Here is a 22,320-nt window from a genome sequence, read left to right as displayed (position 1 = left end):
TCGGGAGTTTTTACTGCATATTTATCCGCGCTCTAGACTGATAACTATTCAAAATGCAATTATGTGAAAGTCTCATGAACACACAAATACTGCGATTTGACAAATATTGCGACTTAAATATTAGCTAACCGCACTCATCACGGTGGCACTGACTACGGAATGGCATATTTATTGTTCACAAATGGGAAATAGCCGTTTCATGGCTCCTCGTCAATACAGAGAGTACGTGAATTTCCGGTCGGAAACATATATTACAGCGGCAGGTTTATAAAATCAACCACGTGTAGGTCCGTCCGTAGCTTTAAGGACTACGTAACAGTGACCACGTGACCCACAGAACGGACCCGTGACCCATAGACTGGTCTGTCAACCTTATATAAAGACCAAAGGCGCTGGCAATTTTCACCTTATTTGCAACTAAAATAAGCAAATTTGCCACTCCTGACAAAAAAAGAAAAAGAAAAGAAGAAAGGAAAAGAAATAGTGTTTTGCGAGGATACAATGTGAGAGCAATGACCTACAAATTAGGGACACTCTATAAAAGCAGAACTACACTGTTAAAACAGAACTTCACCACATAGCACGCTCCTAGCCAACCATCATCCTAGCCAACCTCCCCCCTGTTTTGAACAAATCATGACGCAGAATGATATCATTCGGTATGATGGTTGGCTAGGAGCGTGCTATGTGGTGAAGTTCTGTTTTAACAGTGTATAGTGCATAGCACGCTGTGCGCCAACCACGAATGTTAGGGTTATCGCTTCTGATTAAAAGAGGAGCGAGAGAGAGAGAGGGGGGCGCCCTCCTTTTTGTGGCAATTTGGAGAAATGATAACCGCTACAAAATACCGTACGCCCCCTCTCTCTTCGAATGAGAAGCGATAACCCTATCATTCGTGGCAATGGTTGGCGCACAGCGTGCTATGCGGTGAAGTTCTGTTGTTGCAGTGTATAGACTCTGAGGACGCGAGCCTTTTAGCCCGGTGTGGCACGTTCAACCAGTGGCGTAGCGTGAGGAGAGCTGTAGGGGGCGGTCGTCTCGGGCGCAAGATTTTTTTGGGCGCAAATTATCGACAGAGAGAGAGAGAGAGAAAGAGAAAAAAACTTCGCAATAAAAACAGTAAAACTGTTTATCAATCGAAAAAATCTCTTCTTTTTTTTAAACATTGGGCGCTGTTGGAACGATCTTCTGGGCGCCTCAAAGGCGTAAGCGATTGAAGCGAGGCTCGATATATCACGCCGGTGTAAGATTTATCCTGTGCGCTTCGACAGCAGAATGTGTGCGTTGAGACAGACATCAGTGCATATTCTCAAAGTGAAGCAACCGAAGCGCAAAGTCCATGAAGCGCTTTCTACTGGATGGGGGGGGGGGGGATTCTGGTGCATTCCTGGTATTTTTTCTTGTTTGGGGTCGCGATACTGCTGTATTTTTATTTCTTTGTTGTCTCTTCTGTTTCTTCTATGCTGTTTTATTTTGGGGAGATGCTTATAGTGTATCATAGTTTATTATTGTTTGTCTTGTATAGTCGCATTGTTGTTGTTGTTTGTTGTTTAGTTATTATTATTATTGAAGTGCATGTTACGCTGAAGCTGCTGTATGGGACCAGTGACCTCGTCAAGCAACGTGCAGTGGCTTTCCATCTGACGATATTCAAATCAATTTTGCCGTATACGACAACCGCCCTTCCATACAAGTGAGAACCAAATGAGCACACGTCTTCGTCGGTCATAAACTCTTTATTTATAGGCACTTTTCAATTTTATTAGCTCTAGGAACTTTAACAGCTTCGGCTGAGAGGTGTCATCCGTGTGACTTCACTGCCGGCACCAGTCCCTGAATGCTGCAGCCCCTTTGCTTTGTACGTCAGGGCGTCCATTGCGACACAGCATGGTACCGTTATCCTTGAGCACAATCAGGGTGGGGATCCCGGATACTTTGTAGCGTTGTTTGATGACTCTGAAACGCACAATCTCACACAATCACTCTCACAATCACTCTCAATAACGTTTTTCCCTGCTGACGTTTAGAGGGACAGCCTGACGCTCTCGGCAGATTTTGAATTGTATTCCTGATGTATTTTTCGACTGTACCACCCTATAGCCACACGGCAAACTTAATGCATCGAACGGAATGGCAGTAACTTCACCTCCTAACCAAACATGATCTCAAATGGCATCGTTCTCTCCTCTGATTTGTTGAAAAGAGCAGGCGTACGCCTTTTTATGACAATTACGCAGGACATAATTGTAACAGAAAAGGCGTACTCCTCCTGCTTTCAACAAATCAGGGGAGAGAACGATGTCATTCGAGCTGAAGGTTGGCTGGAGGTTAAAGGGGCACTGGAGTCAGTGGCGGATCCACCGGGGGGGGGGGGGGGGATCACCTCCCCCAAAACGTCAGGTTATACACGGGATTTCCCTCTCTCCCCTCCCCCACTACGCGCTTCAACAAAGAAACAGCACAAAAAAAAACACACACACACGCTAAATACAGAGTTTCACCGCATAGCACGCTCTGCGCCAACCATTCCCGCGAATGATACTTTAAAAGCGATAAAACCCCCGTGCTTGGGGTTTTATCGCTTTTATCGCTTTTAAAGTATGCTACACCGAACAGCCCAATTTTTAACCATTTTCCCGCGAATGATACACTCTTAAAAATGAACTTCACGGCGTAGCACGCTCCTAGCCAGCCGTCATCTCGAGTGATATCGTTATCTGCCCTGATTTGTTGAAAACGGGGGGCGTACGCCTTTTTTGTGACACTTATGCTGTTCATAATTGTCACAAAAAGGCGTACACCCACCGTTTTCAACAAATCAGGGCAGATAACGATATCATCCGCGATGTTGGTTGGCAATGAGCGTGCTATGCGGTGAAGTTCATTTTTAAGAGTGTAGGGTTGTCGCTTATGATTCGAGGCCAGAGTGGGGGCGTATGCCTTTTTTGTCAATTTGGATATATGATAATTGACACAAAAAGGCGTACGCCCTTTCTCTCTCTTCGAATCAGAAGTGATAACTCTATCATTCGTGGCAATGGTTCGCACAGAGCTTGCTATGCAGTGAAGTTCAGTTCTTAAGAGTGTAGCATCTGGATACGCCCCTGACTGGATTTCGAAGATTTCTCCTCGCGAAATGAAACACGATGTTGCTTTCACAGCAAAGCAAAAGGGATGGGAATCAATCTACGTTTTCTCTCTTCCCTCATTCTCAAGAGGCGGATGACGAGAAAAAAATTTGCGCTTTTGGCGCTTCTTTAACGTATATAGCTACAACGTTTCCAATTCTGTACACTGGTTGGACACTCACGGCTGCAACGGGTCTCCGTATGGCAGTCCCAGCCAGTCACCGTGACTCTCTCGCATGTAATTCGCCATGTCTGCCGCTGTTCTGTCAGACGAAATGAATATGACCTGCACGCGCAAAATCGGACACACATATTGAAACTTGGTGGCAATGTTCGATAAAGGCGTTCCACGTCAGGCAGTGCATATAAGTGGATATACAAGGTATTTCACCTATACACTCTCAAAACAGAACTTCACCGCATAGCACGCTGTGCGCCGACCATTGCCACACTCTAAAAACAGAACTTCACCACATAGCGCGGTGAGGGCCAACCGCAGCACAGAGTGATACCTTTATCACTCCCGATTTGTGGAAAGCGTGGGGCGTACGCCCTTTTTGGAACTGCATAAGTGTTCCAGAAAGGCGTACGCCTCCTGTTTTTAAACAATCAGGTGGCAGAACGATGTCATTAGGGATGGTGCTTGGCGAAGAGCGTGCTATGTGGTGAAGTTCTGTTTTTAGAGTGCACGAATGGCAGGGTTATCGCTTCAGTTGGGAAGAGAGAGAGAGAGGAGGGGGGGGGGAGCGTACGGCTCTTTGTGGCAATTTGGATATATAAAAATTGCTACAAAAGGCGTACGCCCCCTCTGTCTTCCAATCACAAGCGAAGCCTATCATTCGTGGCAATGGTTGGCGCACAGCGTGCAATGCGGTGAAGCTCTGTTTTTAGGGTGTATCACAAACTTCCCACGGGACTAGGATCCTTGTCCGCTGGACGGAGGTCTCCGTGCATGGAAGGTATACATGACATTCTCGGGTAAACATAAACAAGGCCCCATCACAACTGCCGGTGCCACGAAGATTTCCGGTCCTTCCGCGACTAAAGACGCTCGGACCAGCCCCCATGCAGAATGATATCTTTCACTTCCCTGATTTGTCGAAAATGGGAGGCGTACGCCTCTTTGTGGCAAGTTGAATTGCCATAAAAAGGCGTATACTGCCCTCGCTCTCCTCAAATCAGAAGCGATAACTGTATGAATCGGCATAATGGTTGGCTCAAAGCGTGTTCGTGTTTGATGCGAAACCGGATGTCGTTTTGGCAACAAACCGGAAGTGATGCAGAAAGGCATGTAGTGAAGTATAGGAGCATAAAAGTGTGCCGGGGGAAACCCAGCTGTCTGCAGTAGGATAGTGTCCGTCTACACTCTTAAAGCGTATCACCGCATAGCACGCTTTTATAGCAAACCATCATCTCGAACGACAACGTTCTCTCGTGGGGCGTACGCCATGTCTGTGGCAATTATGAACAGCATAATGCAACAAAAATGACGTACGGCCCCCGTTTTGAGCAAATCAGGGGAAAGAACCATGTCACTCGGGACGGTGGTTGGCTAGGAGCGTGCTATGTGGTCAAGTTCATATTTTAGAGCGTAGGAGAGATGTCCGTAATGGGAGGTTTCACTATTCAGAAATTTGCTTTTCTGGAAATTATAGGGGTCAATGACAGTTATCTTCAACGAACTTTGGCCATTATAGTTACGAGTGGTTGGATACATTTTCAGTCACTAGAAATGGAATTGTGAATCGTCATAATGCTCGTAATCATGACAAAAGTTTGCCGAAGAAACAACAACAACTTTATTACGGGATCGCTATGGGCGATACTCTACCCCATTGCTGGTTGTGATGCGTTGACCCTATACTGTTGACCCTATATAGCTTTCACAAAAGTATAATATTTAATAGAATTTTGTAACAACACTAGATGTACGTATATACATAAAAAAAAGTGCTGCCGCTCCCAAACTTTCGTTTGTCAACATGCTTATGTATAGATCAACTGAAGAAAGTCTGCTAAAACTGTTTCGACAGCTAGTAAGCTAATTAGCAAGTTGTTATTACAGTGCGTTCAACTGAACCGCTCAATAATGGACTTTTGAATGGACGCTGAATATTAATACGCTTCGTATTTGCTTAGGGTATGCAGGGTATAAGCATCGCGTTTCAAGCGGGACTCCCTGCACAGGCACTCTTGTACTTAATCAGAAAACTTAACTCGATAGGCAGAGCTTCGTCCTTGGCTTCAACGTAAGCGTCGGCGAGGGTGTTCGTGAACATGCGGCAGGGCGGGCACCAGTGGGCGGCCATGTAGAAGCAGATGAGTTTCTTGCCCTTCAGGGCTGTTTCCGCTGCCACTATGGTGCCGTCGCGCTTCACCAGACGTTTGCCTTTCAGCAGGTCCATGATAAACGAGGGCTGCTACTCCGGTAGCCCACGCCTACAGATGTCAGGTATCGGTTAGGCATCAGGTATGGTCATCGTTGCTCCCGTCAAGGGCACATTCAATGCTACACGGTCGGGCCACAGGGTGGCACCGGTATCACTCCTCTCATAGGATCACTGCGTTATTTATATTCATGGAAAGTACAAGGGACACTCAAGCAGTCTACAAATAGTCTCCGCGAAAACAACCGGTTTTGCGAGCTGGCAACAAATACTAAATAAGTTGAGAACGTATTAGTGCAGAACTATACAATTCGAGCCACATGCACTACGAAAACGTAAGCGTACAAGCTAATGTCGTCCTTCGGTGTTTCACCAAAAAATTCAGAAACTTACGCTTTTGGAGCGCAGCACACGGTAGTGATGATACTGATGGGTGTCAGGTCTTCAAAGCACAACATCTTCCTTTTTCTATTGCTATTTCTATTGCTACATCGACCAGTACATCCACCAACTGACGCAAAATATTTCTAAAACCTCGTAAGAAACGACTATAATTGATACCAGTGCATGTTGTCTCCCATTTATTCATTAATTATGCACGGTGCGAGGCAGGCACTGTTCTGAAGCTTATTTTAACTCACTCGCAAAACATTGTACTGTACTGTAGAACCAAATCCAATACTCTCGTACGCAAAAACAGTTTTGTTTAAATGCTCTTTAATTTTTTTTATGAGGTATTCCAAGAGCATGCACTGGCAGAAAAAAAAAAGACGAAGTGGCTAATGGCCATTCTACATGGGTAGACGAAGAATAATCTCCCTTGGTGGATAACGGCCGGCGTCTGAGGAGGCTGCTAGGACGAAGAAGAAGGAGGATTCGCCACCCATTTGAAGCAGAAGAAGAAGAGGAAGAAGAAGATTTACTCTTCAATCTTGCCGTTGCTGAAGACTGGAACGAGAACCTTCTCTAGCCTAATGCATGGCTTCCCATTCCCGGAAGGAAAACTATGGTATTAGTATCACTTCTTTTTATCTCCATCACGATCACCTTCGATATGTCACAGCGGGCGCGTTACCTAGCCGGACCGATCATAGCCTCCTATATAGGAGGCTATGGACCAACGTATAGACCCATACACGGTATCGAGCCGAACTCATGTCCCGAAACTCTTGTTCGCAGGGTATTCGCTGCGGCCTCCACAGTCTCAGCCTTCAGCCACGAGTCTACGACGGGAAGATCGGAACCCACCTGCCGCGCCATACAAATACGGTGCCCCTCCTCATCCCTATCGGCAGGTTGGAGCTAACCAAGGTGCGATCCAGACCCAACCTTCAGCCACCAGTTTACGGCGGGAAGATGTGAACCCAGCAGCTGCACCGTACAAATATGGTGCAGATACCTACCGGCAGGCTGGAACGAACGAAGCTATGATCCGAGCCCTCCATTCGGCGGGACGTACCCCGGATCTCACGAGACAACCTGTAACAAGGTACAAAGGACCAGTACGGGCGGCTTCAAGATTGCCGACATCACAGCCCGGTCGTTCGTATCCTGCATATTCCAGACCAATGGCATCTACTGGTAACCCACCTGAGTCACAGGCTGGTGGCAGAACACCAGATGTAATAGCACGTCTCCCCGGTTCCGCTCGACCTCAAATGGAAGTTAAATGGTGCAAGGAGTGCCACGGATATGTGCCTGCAGTCGGACACCATCACCCGTTGGGAGATAAACCCTATCTTGGACGTCATCTTGAGAAACATCTTGAACGGTTTTCTCAAATGGGAATACCAAGGAAGCACCATCATATTAAGTGAGCTGTTTTGGTAGATCTTGTTTTCCCAGGAGCGTCCGTTTATGTCGTCTGCTTCTGTCGTCTGCTTGCACTTGTTTGTTAGACGGAAACTATCCTGTATGCTTTTACAAGTATCATTAGTAATGCGCCTGTAATTAAGGTTTGCCATTAGATTATTTGTTTTGTAAGTTTGTTGTTTTGTTGGTTGATCAGGAAACATCGACGTGGTCGTGACGTAGAACACTTGTCGGAGCAGACATCGACAGAGCTGACCCCGTCGCAGTCCACCAGCAATGCTCCCAGCAACATTGACCCCAGAATTAAGACCCCTTTTTACAAGAAACTGAAACTCCCCAGCGGAAGGAAGGTGGATGTGGTACACCGAAACCTTTATTTGAAGTAATCCCTTATTTTGTTCTATACGTGACATTCTCGGGTAAACATAAACAAGCCCACGCGACAACTTCCGGTGCCCTGAAGGCTTCCGGTCCTTCCGCTAAGGACGCTCGGAACCAGCCGCCAGGCAGAATTATATCTTTCGCTTTCGTGATTTGTCGAAAACGGGAGGCGTACGCCTTTTTGTGGCAATTTTGATGGCTACAAAAAGGCGTATACGACCCTTTCTCTCCTCAAATCAGAAGCGATAACTGTATCAACTGGCACAGTGGTTGGCGCAGTGCGTGTTTTATTATTATTATTATTTATTGATCCATCAAGGGGCCTGTGGCTGTGAAACCAGATGTCGTTTTGGCACCAAACCGGAAGCGGTGAAAACGGCACGTACACTGTTGAAAAGAACTTCACCACATAGCACGCTCCTAACCAACCGTCATTCTGAATGATACACTCTTAATAATGAACTTCACCGCATAGCACGCTCCTAGCCAACCATCATCTTTAATGATATCGTTATTTGCCCCGATTTGTTGAAAACTGGAGGCGTACGCCTTTTTGGTGACACTTATACTGTTCATGGTTGTCACAGAAAAGGCGTGCGCCTCCCGTTTTCAACAAATCAGAGCAAATAACGATATCATTAAAGATGATGGTTCGCTAGGAGCGTGCAATGCGGTGAAGTTCATTTTTAAGAGTGAACCTTTCTGTGTGCTCATTACTGGAAAATGAGAGGAGGGACCTATCTGCGACACATTATGCATGTCCCAGACAGGTGCCCTCCCTCCCCTGTGTTCAACAAATCGGGACACAGAATGATATCGTTCGGAATGGTGGTTGGCTATACACTCTAAAAAATGAACTTCACCGCATAGCACGTTCCTAGCCAACCATCATCTCGAATGATATCGTTAACTGCCCTGATTTGTGGAAAACGGGAGGCGTACGCCTTTTTTGTGACACTTATGCTGTTCATAATTGTCACAAAAAAGGCGTACGCCTACCGTTTTCAGCAAATCAAGGCAGATAACGATATCATTCGTGATGATGGTTGGCTAGGAGCGTGCTATGCGGTGAAGTTCGTTTCTAAGAGTGTACGAGCATACTATGTGGTGAAGTCCTGCTTTAACAGTGTAGAATCTCGTCGTCGTCATGTCACACAAGAGGCATGACCATAAGTACTAATTGGTATTTCAAAATGCACCAACAAGATGCCGTAAGCACTTTAAAAACTGAACTTCACCGCATAGCGCGCTCTGCGGTAAAGTTCGGCTTTTAGAGTGAGTGAACACCGTAGATTAAAGAGCCCTATGTAAGCTCCATACCATATAGATCGGAGAAATCCTGTTCGTTAGTTAAAATAAATAGCCTAAGGCCCAGGTTCACCAACGCCAAATAATTAACTTTGCTTCACGAACGGGAATTATTGTCACTGAAGAATTCGTCATGTCACTAACTAACGTTCGTAAAAAAAAAATGACTTGTTAACTTCAAGTTTTAGCAACCCCAGATCTCGGTTCAAAGTTAACCAGCGTTGGTGAAACCGGGCCTATAAGCAAATAAATCAATTTTTTTCATACCTGGACGATAACCGCTGTCGTCGTCAACTACTTTTGCAGACACTAACGACGATAACAAGATTATTTGTTCGACCTTCTCTTTTACGAAAACGTATATTTTAATACGAGTCGTGATCCCGCAAACCGAGCCGATAAATCCGTAAATACGAGAGTCATCGTTCAATGTCAGTTCGCATTCGTATAAACATGTGATCACCACTTAGATACCGTAAATTTATGTAGCGACATTTCGTGTACTTCAGAAAATGGTACAAGAAGCGGATAAAGTGCGAATACTGTCCTTTCATCGTCATATTTGTCACCATGCTCTTGATGATACTCGTTCTCTACCTCTATCTTTACCATCAAGGTAAACATCTTTTCATATTCTTCACGAAAGGGGCACTGAACTGCAAAAAAGTCTCCTCGCGGAATGAAAGACGCCGTTACCTCAACACTGACACAAAAGGAACGGGTTTCGTCCGTCGCGTTGTTCGTGATTTATGATCGATAGAAAAAAAAAAAATGCAATTTACGCTCTTCCTCCTCCCTCTCCTCCTCAAGAAGTGCGACAATGCGCAGAGGCCTCCGATTGGTCTCCTCAAACGACCTCCTCGCGATGATTGGACGAATCGTTTGAGGAGACCAATGAGAGACTGCTCCGTAGACGCATCCGGTGAATGCTGTTCCTTTTGTGTTGATGTCAAGGTAACGGCATATTGCATTCCGCGAGGAGACATTCCTGCACTTAAGGCGGTGCATCAGAGCCGGCACTTCGTCGTCTACAATCGAGGGATGGCACAGCGAGCGAAATGGTTCGCGCAGACACGGCTTCACAACATTTTGGCGCTTGCTTGGAAATGCGGTACCGCTGATGTAACGTCTTCTTTTTGTGTTATTTTTGTTTTCTCTTGGCGCGCGACGGGTCAAGCGAAATCTTGTGCAAACATATGACCGCTCGTGCTCACCCATGGCAAGTCCAATACTGTAAACACGCATATCGCGCTCAGCCAGACGGAACAATTAGTGGCGCGGCTTTTGAATGCACACAGGCTGTCCAGCTGTCTCCTGAACTTCTTCGTCGATCTGTTGCTGTTCCGTGCTGTGTTGTTGTCGGGCGAAGGGTTAGTCACCAGTCGTTTCGTGTGATTTCTGCAATGCTTGCGATTAGAATAAATGAAATTCCTCGTAACACAAAAAACCTAGGTTGGACACGACGCGGTTGAAACACGTTTGTGTCGGCATGTTATAGCCTACCGACATTACGCGGAAATTGCGAAACGAAGCCGCAACTTGTTTTCGTTATTTCCTGTCACCCTGGGCTTACAAATTTCAGACGACGTTGTGGTGGTGCAAAACGCTTCATTTACTTGCACAGTCAGCGGAAATGAAATAAAACTGCAAAGAGGCTGCATAACGTTTCCCATATCCTTGGACATCAGTGGAGAAGGAGGAAAAAGGCAAAAGAGAAGAAGAAAAGGGAAGAAAAGCAGGGTAGATGAGAAAAATGTGTGAATGTGGATCATACAGCTGCTTGGAACGTAAAGTGCGAATGGAGGTTTCCAGTTTGGTCGTGTGTATAATTCGGGTCTGTTGTGCTCATCCTGGTCGTCACTAACCATGGCCCAGACTTCGCCCAAGCACAGATCAGCATGCCATGAACTGGGTCTCTGATGTCCCATTCGTCTGGAAGTGACCTTTAGCTCGTGGTTCTGTCAGTCTGGATCTCGCAGTGAGAGCATTTCATAACAAATTTTCATTGTGAGTGTCACCTTGCCTATCCGCGCAGGAACTTCCAGAAATCCTCTCTAGCTTTCTTTTTCGTCCTCGTCGTGGCTGCCGACACCACGACCTTGTCCCGATTAGCAAAAGGCACACGGCACACTGATTACAATTCTTCTGGCCTGGCGTACTTGCTTCTGTAATCGGGAACTCTAATTCGCATGCTTCGAGGATAGCGAGCGTCAACAAGCTCTAGCAGGAGGTAGTCGTTATAAATTCGCGCAAGGTACACCACCCTTTTCTCGTTCCACAAGACGTCGTCCAGTACCTACAACGAAGAGGCAGTACTGCCGGTTGGTTATACGTGGAGTTGGCCGTGGATCTGGTACCAGTAGACATGCGTGCACTTCCACAGACCGCACTTCCTCAGTTCCGGTACGTGACTCTGTCCTGTACGCTTGCTACCGTCCGCCAGTTGGTCCTGATATTTGGAGAATGTTCCGGTCACTATACAAGGCATGTTCAGCGCAGCACAGAACTGAGCATGGGCTCAATATCGCGCTCCACTAGAGAGGACTCCCAAAACTACAGCGATGTTCACGTCCATATGATCTTGTCCGATGCTTGGTGGACGCTCAGTATCAGCCACACCCTTTAGTCTGTACATTTTGCACTGCAGTGTTAGTTCACTGCGCAATCCTTTTCTGCGTTCAGAAACGACTTTCATGTCCGCAAGTGCACAACAATGGGTGATGGTTTCCGAGCGCCTTGAAGCTACTGGACAGATGCATTAGTGACAGACAGACGTAACTAAAGCCCACAATATTGACATGTAACTAAAGCCCAAAATACTGACATGTAACTAAAGCCCAAAATATTGTCATGTAACTAAAACACTTGTAGAGGGGCGCATCCTGCATACTCTACCAAAAAAAGACGCCGTAAGCCGCTTTCTCCTTCCTTGTTTCCACCGGAGGCTCAGCGACTGCTCTATGGTGTCTTCCTGTAATGCGGCATGCTCCTCCTCTGAGAGCTCAAGCAATTTTTTGTAGTCGATGCATGCCGTTGCGAAGGACGTTGGCTCCATGTTTGGTCTTTGCGCTTGTTCCCCATAGTCAGCATTTCGGCGCTCGGGCTTCTTACGCAGGGCTGGAAGGCTGGCCTTCTTGGCTTTGGTGTTGAGACGGCGCTTGGCCCTTGCCTCTTCACGTGCATTACAACGTTTTTGAAGGCTCAAAGTGTACTTCCCTGGCTTTGTTTGACACATCTCCTTGTGCACACGATGATGCAAACCTTCACGTGAGTTCACTGATACGGCTGCGGCAAATGCGCGTGTTTGGTAAGACCGCCGCTGTCAGAAGTTGATCCGCTTTCCCCCAACAAACGTCGCGATAACGGAATTGAAGTGCTCGGCGGCGTTATTGTCAACATTCATCAACAAGCTGCGAGCATTGCCTACAACACGACTTAGTGTGATCTCAGTGACTTAGTGACTCAGTGTGATCTCAGTGACTTTAGTGTGATCTCAGTAATCTCCAGTGTGATCTCAGTGCGCAACCCTGTTCTGCACTCATGAATTATTTCCATGTCTCAAACAGCCAGCAGTTTTCGTGCCTGTCCGCAATGGTTTTGCTTCAAATGTTTCCTTTATACGATAGCTGACTGGTGCTCTGAATTTTTTCTTGCATTCCTGTTTTTAATACACAATTTCCAATGAAGTGAGGCTAAACGCGATCGTGCCGGCGTTATATGGGGGAATGACATGCCACGTTCATGCCCTCCCCCGCCCCCTCCCCCCTCCCCCCGAGAAAATACACATCAATTAATGAACAGCTCGTGTATAGTATAGTCCGTTCACGTATTTGCGGCTGGGCTAAGCTGCGTGTGCTCGTGCTCCTGCGTCACAGTCAGACTTGTACAAAATACTTTGCAAAAGTATTTAAAATAAGATACTAAATACTCTACGTAAAAAGTATTTAAAATAGAGTACAAAATACTCAAAACTGAAAGTAATTTGAGTAGAGTACTAAATACTCTAAGAAGTATTTAAGATACTCTTTAAAGCACTTTAGTATTAGCTGTAAGTGAAACGCGTATTCTGAACGTGGACAAATGAAAGGAATAAACTTCATCAGCCATGCTGAAGCATATCTTTCATTTGCAACGTCTTGGTGTCAATGTTTGATGAACTCAAGTAAACTTTGTTGATATGTTCTGAACCAATTCGTAATCCGTCCTGTATGTCCGTTCGGGTCTTTCAACCTGTGGCACGTGTTTATTGGTTTGGTGACCAAGGAAATAAATGCTGAGATTCTCTTGTACCTAATCCCCTGGTGATTCACCTGGCAATATGTATAGGAACGGCTTCCTGACGAAGTTGGCTATTGACAAGCAAGGTGGGACCAGCCTATTGTACAAGAGTATATGACAGATTCGCGAATTCCCGAAAAAAGAAAGAAGAAAAGAGGGTTAAATTCCAGTGAGCTCAAAATCTCGGCACGGCGGGAAGTGCGCTGGATATGGCTTGACCAGGAAGGAAAGTATTTTGAGTACTGAATAGCAAATACCGAAAAAAGTATTTTAAATACATTAAAAATACTTGTCACCAAAAGTATTGAGTAAAGTACCAAAATACCGGGAAAAGTATTTAAAATACTGTATTTTGAGTACGTACTCAAGATACGTACAAGTCTGGCTCACAGTCAACGTCGGCCTCGTCGTCCACCTGCACGTGCAGCGGTATAGCATTTCCAGCGCTCAAATTGTTGTGTCTTGTGACGATACCCTCCATGGGAGACTGAAGCGGCGTACTCCACAGATGACCATACCTGACAAAAACTCGTGTGCCGAGTCAACGGCTTAACATAGATGAAATCTTTTTGTTGGTATTGGTTCTTGATATGTTTTTCTAGTGCGTGATCGAGCCAGATTTTCGATTTTGGGCGGCTCTATTTTGTAAGCGAGCAAAATCTCGAAATATAGCTTTTCCCAAACCTTTCGACGACGATATAAAAATTTCTGAGTCTAAAACGCAAAATCTGCTTCGATCAGGCACTAGATCTAAGCATCCTCTTCCATTTAAAAACAGTTGCACGGAGATCAACCAAATTTTCGCGGCGCTACGGGAGTTGAAAAATGTATGGTGATTCCCATAGAGCGTCGGTGGTGATGCACCGCCTTAACGGCCCTTTAGATAGCGCGTATACTTTATACGATTTCCTATCTCTTTTTATCTTTTCATTCTCCAGAGGTGCTCTTCAAGATCGTGAACTACCGTAAGTGGTCCTCTATGCTCAGAACAATATTTTCGGGCCATAATAGCGTTGTACATATACATATTCCTGCAGTTGTTTTTCCGCAGTTAAGCCCAACAACGACGCGCTGGAGAGTATTCGGCCCGAGTATGAAGCGGACACCGTTGGTGAGTCTCAATACAGTCCCAGAGTACTAAAGATCGCAGGAGTACTAGAGCAGGATACACATAATCTCAGATGATGCAATCTAGCACTGTACAAGTCATTTATATACAGTCTAAAAACAGAGCTTCACTGTATAACACTTTCCTAGCCATCAGCCGTCATTTGAAATGACTTAAGGATGTGCTCAAGTGCGGTTCTATCCGCGTATCCGCGCGAATATCGGCGCGACATCCTGGTTTGCGAATCCTGGTTTACTTGATTTCCCTGGTTTATCTGTTCGTGCAGCCGTCGGAACACTGACGCATCCTTGCTCTTTCTTTTATGTTGACTGTTTCCACAACCTGTCGAGAATGTATATATGGGGATTTGAAGATTACACTTGTGCGCGTGAATTCTGGGTAGCACCCGCATTCTGCAATATCTCTTGCAAGGTGTGACGTTGCGACCTTTTTTTTTTATTCACTTCAGGCAACGTCCAATTCCAGCCCACCAGACGCAGGATGTTGAGAGTATGCCGGAATTCCCTCTCTGGAAGAACGAGAAAACGTCACTCCCTGAGAACCAATGAGGGCGCGACATTCACCTCGTTGGGACCGCTTAAGGCGAGCCGAACCGGGTTAGCGATCCCGGTGCGCTCATGTAAACGCCTCGGAGCGCTAGCTCCCAAATGCGGCCCAACTTGTTTCGCTTTCGGGGGGGGGGGGGGGATCGAGTCTGTACGGTTCTCTCGGATAACCCATGTAAACACCTCGGAGTGCTCCTATTGCATCCCCAGTAGATGGCGCTCTACGGATTTCTGCGCGCGTTGCATCATGGGAACTATCACGTGGCGCCCGCATTTGGCGCGCAGTACGAACTCCGATTGCTTTTTTCTGAACTCGGCTCGCGCGCATTTTTGTTTGCTGGATACTTGGACACCCAGACTGTCTTTCCGAAGGATTGCCATGCCAGCAACACCGGAAAAAGTGCACTTGGGGGCAAATCAGCAGCCAAAACGCTGCTGTGCGACAGACAGCCTTTTCCAAGGTTTGAATTCAGCGGCAGGAAATGCGGATGCGTGCACGTCGCTATCCTGATCTCCCCATACACTCGTGCTGGGAGCGGCTCCTGCATGAACTCATGTAAACGATAGCGTCGCGGCTTCAATCTCGGGGCTCTCCGACTCGTTACTTTTCCAGCGCGCCCATGTAAACGCGGCCATTGAGAAGCCAGTTACGGGGCCTGTGGAGTCTGGACGGTGCCTTTCTCTTCTGAGCTCCGTCCTTTCACTCCTCCGCTTAGGCAGTACGTGACGTCACGCCGCCGGAGCTTCTGCAGCTTGGGAACAAACGAATTGTAGAAATAGATTGTATCGGTTTCATAGATGGGTTTCCAGATGCGACCGTCCCTGTAATGGGTACATATATCCATATACCCCCCTCCCCTCTTCAAATAACAGGATTCATTTAGTTGGGTGAACTTGGAAATGAACTTGTTTTGTGGCGGCGTTCTGTTTTTAGGGTGTATTAGATGCTGTAGCTGAGCTGCTTTTTTTTTTAAATATTGTCTCGCTATTGAGCTAATGACCATATCTCATTTTTTGCAGGATTCAACATCGAAACAAATCTGGAATTTATTTTTACGCCAAACATGACTTCCACTTATGATCACACTACGCCTAATATTTTCAACAAAGACTAATCCAATCCACATCGACAGTATCTGTACATATTCTTACTTTTAGCGTCCTCGATAAACTGCACCGGTGCGCCCCGGTGCGACCTGGTGCGGCTTGCCATCCTCGATAAACTGCACTGGTGCGCACTGAACGTCCTCCATTAAAGGAGTGCACCCGTTCAGTGCAGCACTGAGTTGCCCCGAACCCACACCGAGAAAATCGGCCGAGCGCCAGAGTGCAATCCCAAGAAGCATCGTGATTGCCGGAAGCACGGAGGAAGGCGGAAGCGGCAGGTAGCCAGGTGTAGCCGAGCAAGTAGCAGCAGACAGTCATCGTCAGCATGGCATTCGATCGGTGCCGCTCGCCAGGTGCCTCTCGCTACGGGTCGCGCAGCCCTACGAGCCACAACGAGCACAGATCTCTAGGTAGCGCATGCTAGTATCCATCAGATCCACCAGTGCAGTACAGTTTCATGTTCGATAATGCCTCCGCCCAGGGCACTGCCAGTGTAGAGCACCACGCACCACTGTGGTTTCGGGGCAATTCCGGAGCAAGTTTATCGAGGACGCTGTTTCATTGCTTGTCTTTTTCTTAGAGCACCTATTGCGCACCTAGCTTCACTAGAACTACTTACGCAACGTTAACGTCAATGATACAGTTTCAAAGCAGTACGACGAATACAGCCCGTACAAAATTCTTTTTACTACGAAATATTTTCTACATGTCAAATGCGAGCTATTGAAATCCATGCTGGAACCCAGCAGAAAGCATGCACAGCACCTCCAACGGCGAATGGAGAGTCGATGGCTATTGGTTGGATTGGATTGGCCTCCGGATTGGATTGGCTATTTCAGTGGATCATCGCACTAGCTGATCTGACACTTTGGCTGATCCTGTCGTCTGCTTCTTGTGAACAATGAACATCATTACTGCTGCAATAATTAAGACGCTCATCAGGCAGGCGACAACGATTCCTGCTACGGCGGCGATGTTCAGACCTAAAAATAATAATCGCAATGAAAATACTCTCAGTTCTCTAATATTCGCTGTAGGGGACCCATACCTTCTGCAACCTCAAAGACTGCGAATGTTCCAGTGTCGCTCGCCACACACGAGACGACCTTCTGGTTGACCCCCAGCATTTTCATCCGATCCTCTGTCCATTCTTCATCCTTTTCGTTCCATCGGAAACAACGCTGCACCATGCCAGGAACCCGAGAATCGTTGCCTGTCTGGCGCAGGTGCATACTCAGACCGTCTTCCAGGTCTCGTACTTTGACTTCTTTGCCTGCATGAAAATTGTACTGGTGAACACAGAGGCGGTACCCTACGGCGTTGTCTCTCTGCGCGTCGGAGGAGGTAAATTGAGGAGAAGCCACGTGACACGGGAGGTAAAGAGGGAATGTACGTAGGCCTAGCTTCAAAGGGGGAGAGGGGGACCTTTCACAGAAAAAGCCACGTGCCTTTCACATTTGGCTGTTATCCTCTTATTTTGGAAAAGGACTACGTAGGAGGTTGGGGAAAGAGACAGCGCGGACAGTTTGGTGTGGGTTGCTGCAGTGCTTGGGTGATGGGATGCAAAAGAAAATAGCTGTAGTGCGTAACCGAGACATGGTGGTCGAAGACAGATTCTGCGTAGGCTGCGTGAAGGGCATCAGAGTGCAGAGTCAGTGCTTGCGCTGTGACGCCCAGTGCCTCTCCTTACTTGTACTGCATGACCACCTCGGAAACTATCGTCAGCCGCGGCAATTTGCTTCCAGCCCAGACAAGCCTCGTCGTACGAGTTCATACAGAGGCCCGGCCGAGGGCGGTAGCAATGTGAGGGAGGTAAACATTGCTTCCAGCACCGTGTGTCGGGAGATTTCCGGCGCACGTCAAAAGAACCCCAGGTGGTCGAAATTATCCGCAGTCCTACCCTTGCGGCACGTGTAACATGTTGCCACACTGGGCAGGCAAACCTTACGTGTCACATCACGGTACCGTTATTATTATACCTAGACGACGTTACTCCAACTCCAACGTTAGAAATATGCGCTTAAACAGTGCGCCCATGCACACTCTACACCCTATCTGGTTGCACACCCCGCGTGAACGACGTGCTTTGCCATAACACTATCGTTCCGCGGTCGAGCCAACCTTACAAAATACGTCTTCGCATTCGGTTAGACTTTGCTGCGTGTGTACGTCACGACCTACTAGATCATGGCAACCATGTCATAATCGGCAAACCCAATGAGGAGCCCGTCCACACGATCCGCTAGGGGCGCTACTCATCGATCCGCGAGATCTGCATCATGATTGGACGATGAAAATTTGAATTTTGAACGCGCAGAAGCGGACGAACGATTACCGTAGCAGACGACAGCTACAGTTCCTATGAAAACGCGCAGAATGGTGATAACTTTAGAAGGAAGCATCTCAAGTGGGATATCCACCGCTTGTACGGAAATACTAATAGCGTCCTCGATAAACTTGCTCCGGAATTGCCCCGAAACCACAGTGGTGCGTGGCGCTCTACACTGGCGGTGCCCTGGGCGGAGGCATTATCGAACATGAAACTGCACTGCACTGGTGGATCTGATGGATACTAGCATGCGCTACCTAGAGATCTGTGCTCGTTGTGGTTCGTAGGCTGCACGACCCGTAGCGAGAGGCACCTGGCGAGCGGCACCGATCGAATGCCATGCTGACGATGACTGTCTGCTGCTACTTGCCCGGCTACACCTGGCTACTTGCCGCTTCCGCCTTCCTCCGTGCTTCCGGCAATCGCGATGCTTCTTGGGATTGCACTCTGGCGCTCGGCCGATTTTCTCGGTGTGGGTTCGGGGCAACTCAGTGCTGCACTGAACGGGTGCACTCCTTTAATCGAGGACGTTCAGTGCGCAACAGTGCAGTTTATCCAGGATGGCAAGCCGCACCAGGTCGCACCGGGGCGCACCGGTGCAGTTTATCGAGGACGCTATAAGGTAAGCTAAAGTAGAGAGTACTGTAGACATTGAGGAAGCAATAACCGGGTCGATGAGTAGCGGCACCGTTTGCCTCCAAATGGCGCTGGGAAGGGGGTCCGTATGACACGGTCGCTATAATCTGGTAGGTCGTGGTGTACAGATCCCGACAAAAGTTTACGGAACACCACAGCGACGTATTTCTTGATCGGAGCGACACCCTAGCAGCGAACGGGAGTGGACACTTACTGAGAGGTGCATGGAGTACCCAGTTTCCTGTTTGTAACTCTATCTGCTCCTGTTTGCATCAATGGTATCGCTCAAATGACTATATACACCATTCCGGTGTTCCGTAAACTTTTGTCGGGACCTGTACGTACGACAGGGGTAACAGGGTACCGACCTATGGCTGGTGCATAACTGCAAAGAGGACGATGCCTGAGGCAAGGAGAAACACTTCAGAGGTTTTTGAATATGTAGGGGTTTGTCATCCAGTAAAGTTTGCTGTGTGTTTCTTTTTGCATCGAGTATCGTCCTCTTCGCAGTGAGTATATACGTTACCTGTATCGGGCGTTCTGAACGTGACGGCCACGACTGGGGTCATTCGAGTTCCAATGTCGCTTTCAACGAAGGGACTCATCTGATGAACGATGACAACCACCACGATACCCTGGCAGATCTTGGGACCACACCTCCAGCGTTGATACCTGTACCGCAGTCAGTACACAGCGGCATTACATCTTCGGATTTCGACACCCAGCAGAGTAGTACATACTTTTCCCATAGATTTTTGTTGAACGTGAGAACCGCATCAGTTGTCCCAGTTCTATCAGGGTTTTGAATACTGATCTGTTCCCGGTTGAGAAAACGGTGGTGGATATGGGTCACTTGATCGGAACTGATGCGGACCAGCTGCCCCATGGGCAGTCTGGACGCAATGAGATGCTCGAGGCGCCTTTGGGCGTTTTCCACGTTTCGTCGTACCTGGTCGTTGTGGTAGTGCATCCTGTAAACTGTTTGAGCCTCAAGGTAGGGCTGCCGCAGAACGTCAATGTTCACGGGGACCTGTGAGGAGTGTCGCATGATCATTTAAGTAGCTATCTGCTGAGTAGCAACACACTTTTGGGACTTGCGTTGAATGCAGAATATTCACTGATGACATCTTTGTCATGTACACAACCCACTAGATTATGGAGAGCATCAGCTCCGCTATTTAGAGGCTAGCGGTGGTACTGGCTCTTAGTGCTGTAATATCTTGTATGTTAGGCTCCTCGTAGAAGCAGTGCATGTCTCACTGGGTACGTGTTCCTGCTAAAGCTACAACTTGATAGCCATCACCATAGCCATCATGCGCTTTGATGGGAGATGGAACCGTTGCTGTCGTGTGTTACGGCAGTGTGCTTGCTTCCGCTGTTCAGAATTCGAATTTCAGATGTATGTCCAATCATGATGGAGGTCGCTCGGACTAGAGTGCCTGAATACTAGCTACCTCCTAGCTCCTTCTGTGGAGCAGAGGGAGCTAGTATTACGGGCTAGTACCGCTACTAGTACTAGCTAGTATACCAAGGACCCATGTGCGACGTCCCTAGCGGACCATGCATGAAGATGGGTATCTCCATTGGAGTTGCATATTATGACAAGGTCGGTATAATCTAGTAGGTCGTTGTCCTGTCCGGCATATCTGCCCTCAAATCTGTCGTTAGACCTTGCTATAACTGAGCCTTTGTAGGTTATGTTTTCGAACATTTCGAATGTTCGCATTCTTCGAGCAATGAATTGGTGGAGAAATGTAACGGTAACTGAAGAAAACGATAACGAGGTAGAACGATAGTTGAAGAGCGCGCGCGCGAGAGAGAAAGATTCAGGTATAGATGTGACGACACCCCTCTTTCCCTTTTCGAAAGAAGACTTCCAAAAAAGTTTGACAGTTTTAAGAGCGCTGGGCTATATCTGTGTGGTTTCCGAAGGGGCCACCTCGATGGTGAAAGGGTTTGAAGTTTGTAAATATTTTACTTTTTCAAATATGAATCCACTGGGGATACCTTTTGATCAGTCATCTATACATATAATCAGATGTCGGTAAATTGGTCCCTGACCATAAACCGATACAATACGGTACCTTCATTTTTAGTTGTTTCCACCCAAATCGCCAGAAAAACAAAAACGACCCCTATGAACAACTTTTTTCCCCCTTGCTTCGCTCTTCTTCACTGCAACACACTTGCACCTGCATATGTGACCTCTGTAAGAAAAAAAAACAAAAAAACGGCAGCTTCATGGCATCTTGCACAGAAATATACCGCTATCGCTGCTGGCCATAGCCTCCTATACAGGGTGTTTCAGTTTAAATCCCTAGGGTAAATAATTCGCGAACGGGCGCACCAATCGGAGAACTATCTTCTTTACAAGTATATGTCCGATACCGCCTACAAGCTACGCACTGTGTGAATGAGTGGGAGGCGCTCATTATTTAAATAAAAATTCAAATGAGTTTAGTGAAAAAAAAAAAAAAAAACACAACTTCTAAAGCACACTCTTAAAAATGAACTTCACTGCATAGCATGCTCCTATCCAACCACCATCTGGAATGATATCGTTATCTGCCCTGATTTGTTGAAAACGGGAGGTGTACGCCTTTTTATGAACAGCATAAGCGTCACAAAAAAGGCGTACGCCTCCCGTTTTCAACAAATCAGGGCAGATAACGATATCATTCGAGATGGTGGTTGGATAGGAGCGTGCTATGCGGTGAAGTTCATTTTTAAGAGTGCAGGGCGCCGTCGGCATTAGAATGTGTACTACCCCTTTTGAGACCTTCAGTGGACACCCTTTAGAGAAAAATCTGCCACCGAAGCGGGCCATTTGTCGTAGTAATTAATTGGTTTCGGTTTACATATTTTTGTCGCGGCTGGTCGCGCTGAAGCGCGAAAAGACGCTCTTCCATTCCCTTATCCACCAATGAATTACACAGATGAATTACGTAATTTTGGGCTTCGCCGTGACCAGCCACGACAAAAGTATGTAAACCCAAACCAATTAATTACTGCAACAAATGGCTCGCTTCAGTGGCAGATTTTTCTCTAAAAGATGTCCGCAGAAAGTCCCAAAAGGGGTAGTACCCATTTTAATGCCGACAGCGCCCTGCTTTAGAAGTTACGTACAATCCTAACTGCCTAAGTGCCACAAAAACGCGCACACCTCCCGTGTTCAACAAATCAAGGAAGAGAACGGTGTCATTCGGGATGATGGTTGGCTAGGAGCTTCTTATGCGGTGAAGTACCCCTGTTTTACAAGTGCAGCTGAAGGTGACCAAGT

At 47.1% G+C, this 22,320-nt stretch overlaps 2 protein-coding genes and 1 pseudogene across 5 annotated transcripts; 1 reads left to right on the top strand and 2 right to left on the bottom strand.

Annotated features, from left to right (window-relative positions):
• Positions 1-1,721: 1,721 nt before the first annotated feature.
• LOC135392767 (nucleoredoxin-like protein 2) lies at positions 1,722-6,014 on the bottom strand. Of its 2 annotated transcripts, none has more exons than XM_064623483.1 (4): positions 5,909-6,014; positions 5,347-5,567; positions 3,311-3,416; positions 1,722-1,956 (listed from the first exon to the last, which is right to left on the bottom strand). In XM_064623483.1, exons 2-4 carry the CDS (start codon positions 5,531-5,533, stop codon positions 1,815-1,817), a joined length of 435 nt encoding a protein of 144 aa, XP_064479553.1. In that variant the 5' UTR covers positions 5,534-5,567; positions 5,909-6,014; the 3' UTR covers positions 1,722-1,814. The 2 variants fall into 2 exon arrangements, with proteins under 2 accessions (XP_064479553.1, XP_064479554.1); XM_064623484.1 differs by having other exon boundaries at positions 5,861-5,916.
• Positions 6,015-6,328: 314 nt separating this feature from the next.
• LOC135392766 (uncharacterized) lies at positions 6,329-16,094 on the top strand. 3 transcript variants are annotated; one of them, XM_064623482.1, is made up of 8 exons: positions 6,329-6,524; positions 6,695-7,004; positions 7,080-7,328; positions 7,524-7,709; positions 9,526-9,632; positions 14,233-14,259; positions 14,346-14,405; positions 15,989-16,094. In XM_064623482.1, the coding sequence occupies exons 1-8, from the start codon at positions 6,494-6,496 to the stop codon at positions 16,081-16,083; spliced, it is 1,065 nt and encodes a 354-aa protein (XP_064479552.1). In that variant the 5' UTR covers positions 6,329-6,493; the 3' UTR covers positions 16,084-16,094. The 3 variants fall into 3 exon arrangements, with proteins under 3 accessions (XP_064479552.1, XP_064479550.1, XP_064479551.1); XM_064623480.1 differs by having other exon boundaries at positions 6,331-6,524; positions 6,695-7,328; XM_064623481.1 differs by having other exon boundaries at positions 6,331-6,524; positions 6,695-7,328; positions 14,332-14,405.
• A 648-nt stretch (positions 16,095-16,742) lies between these two features.
• LOC135391242 (uncharacterized) overlaps positions 16,743-22,320 on the bottom strand; it is a 46,816-nt pseudogene continuing 41,238 nt past the window's right edge.

The sequence above is a fragment of the Ornithodoros turicata genome, chromosome 4 (assembly GCF_037126465.1).
Source record: "Ornithodoros turicata isolate Travis chromosome 4, ASM3712646v1, whole genome shotgun sequence".
Taxonomy (NCBI): Eukaryota; Metazoa; Arthropoda; class Arachnida; order Ixodida; family Argasidae; genus Ornithodoros; species Ornithodoros turicata.
This window is presented reverse-complemented; position numbering and strand designations above follow the sequence as displayed.

Excerpts from the sequence above, each read along its gene's own strand:
- LOC135392766 (XM_064623480.1), top strand. The coding sequence starts at position 6,494 with ATGGCTTCCCATTCCCGGAAGGAAAACTATG. Across the intron at positions 6,525-6,694 it reads TTCCCGGAAGGAAAACTATG|GGTATTCGCTGCGGCCTCCA; the intron begins GTATTAGTATCA and ends TCTTGTTCGCAG. Across the intron at positions 7,710-9,525 it reads CACCGAAACCTTTATTTGAA|AAAATGGTACAAGAAGCGGA; the intron begins GTAATCCCTTAT and ends CGTGTACTTCAG.
- LOC135392767 (XM_064623483.1), bottom strand. The coding sequence starts at position 5,533 with ATGGACCTGCTGAAAGGCAAACGTCTGGTGAAGCGCGACGGCACCATA. Across the intron at positions 3,417-5,346 it reads GGACGAAGCTCTGCCTATCG|AGGTCATATTCATTTCGTCT; the intron begins AGTTAAGTTTTC and ends TTTTGCGCGTGC. Across the intron at positions 1,957-3,310 it reads TACGGAGACCCGTTGCAGCC|AGTCATCAAACAACGCTACA; the intron begins GTGAGTGTCCAA and ends TGTGCGTTTCAG.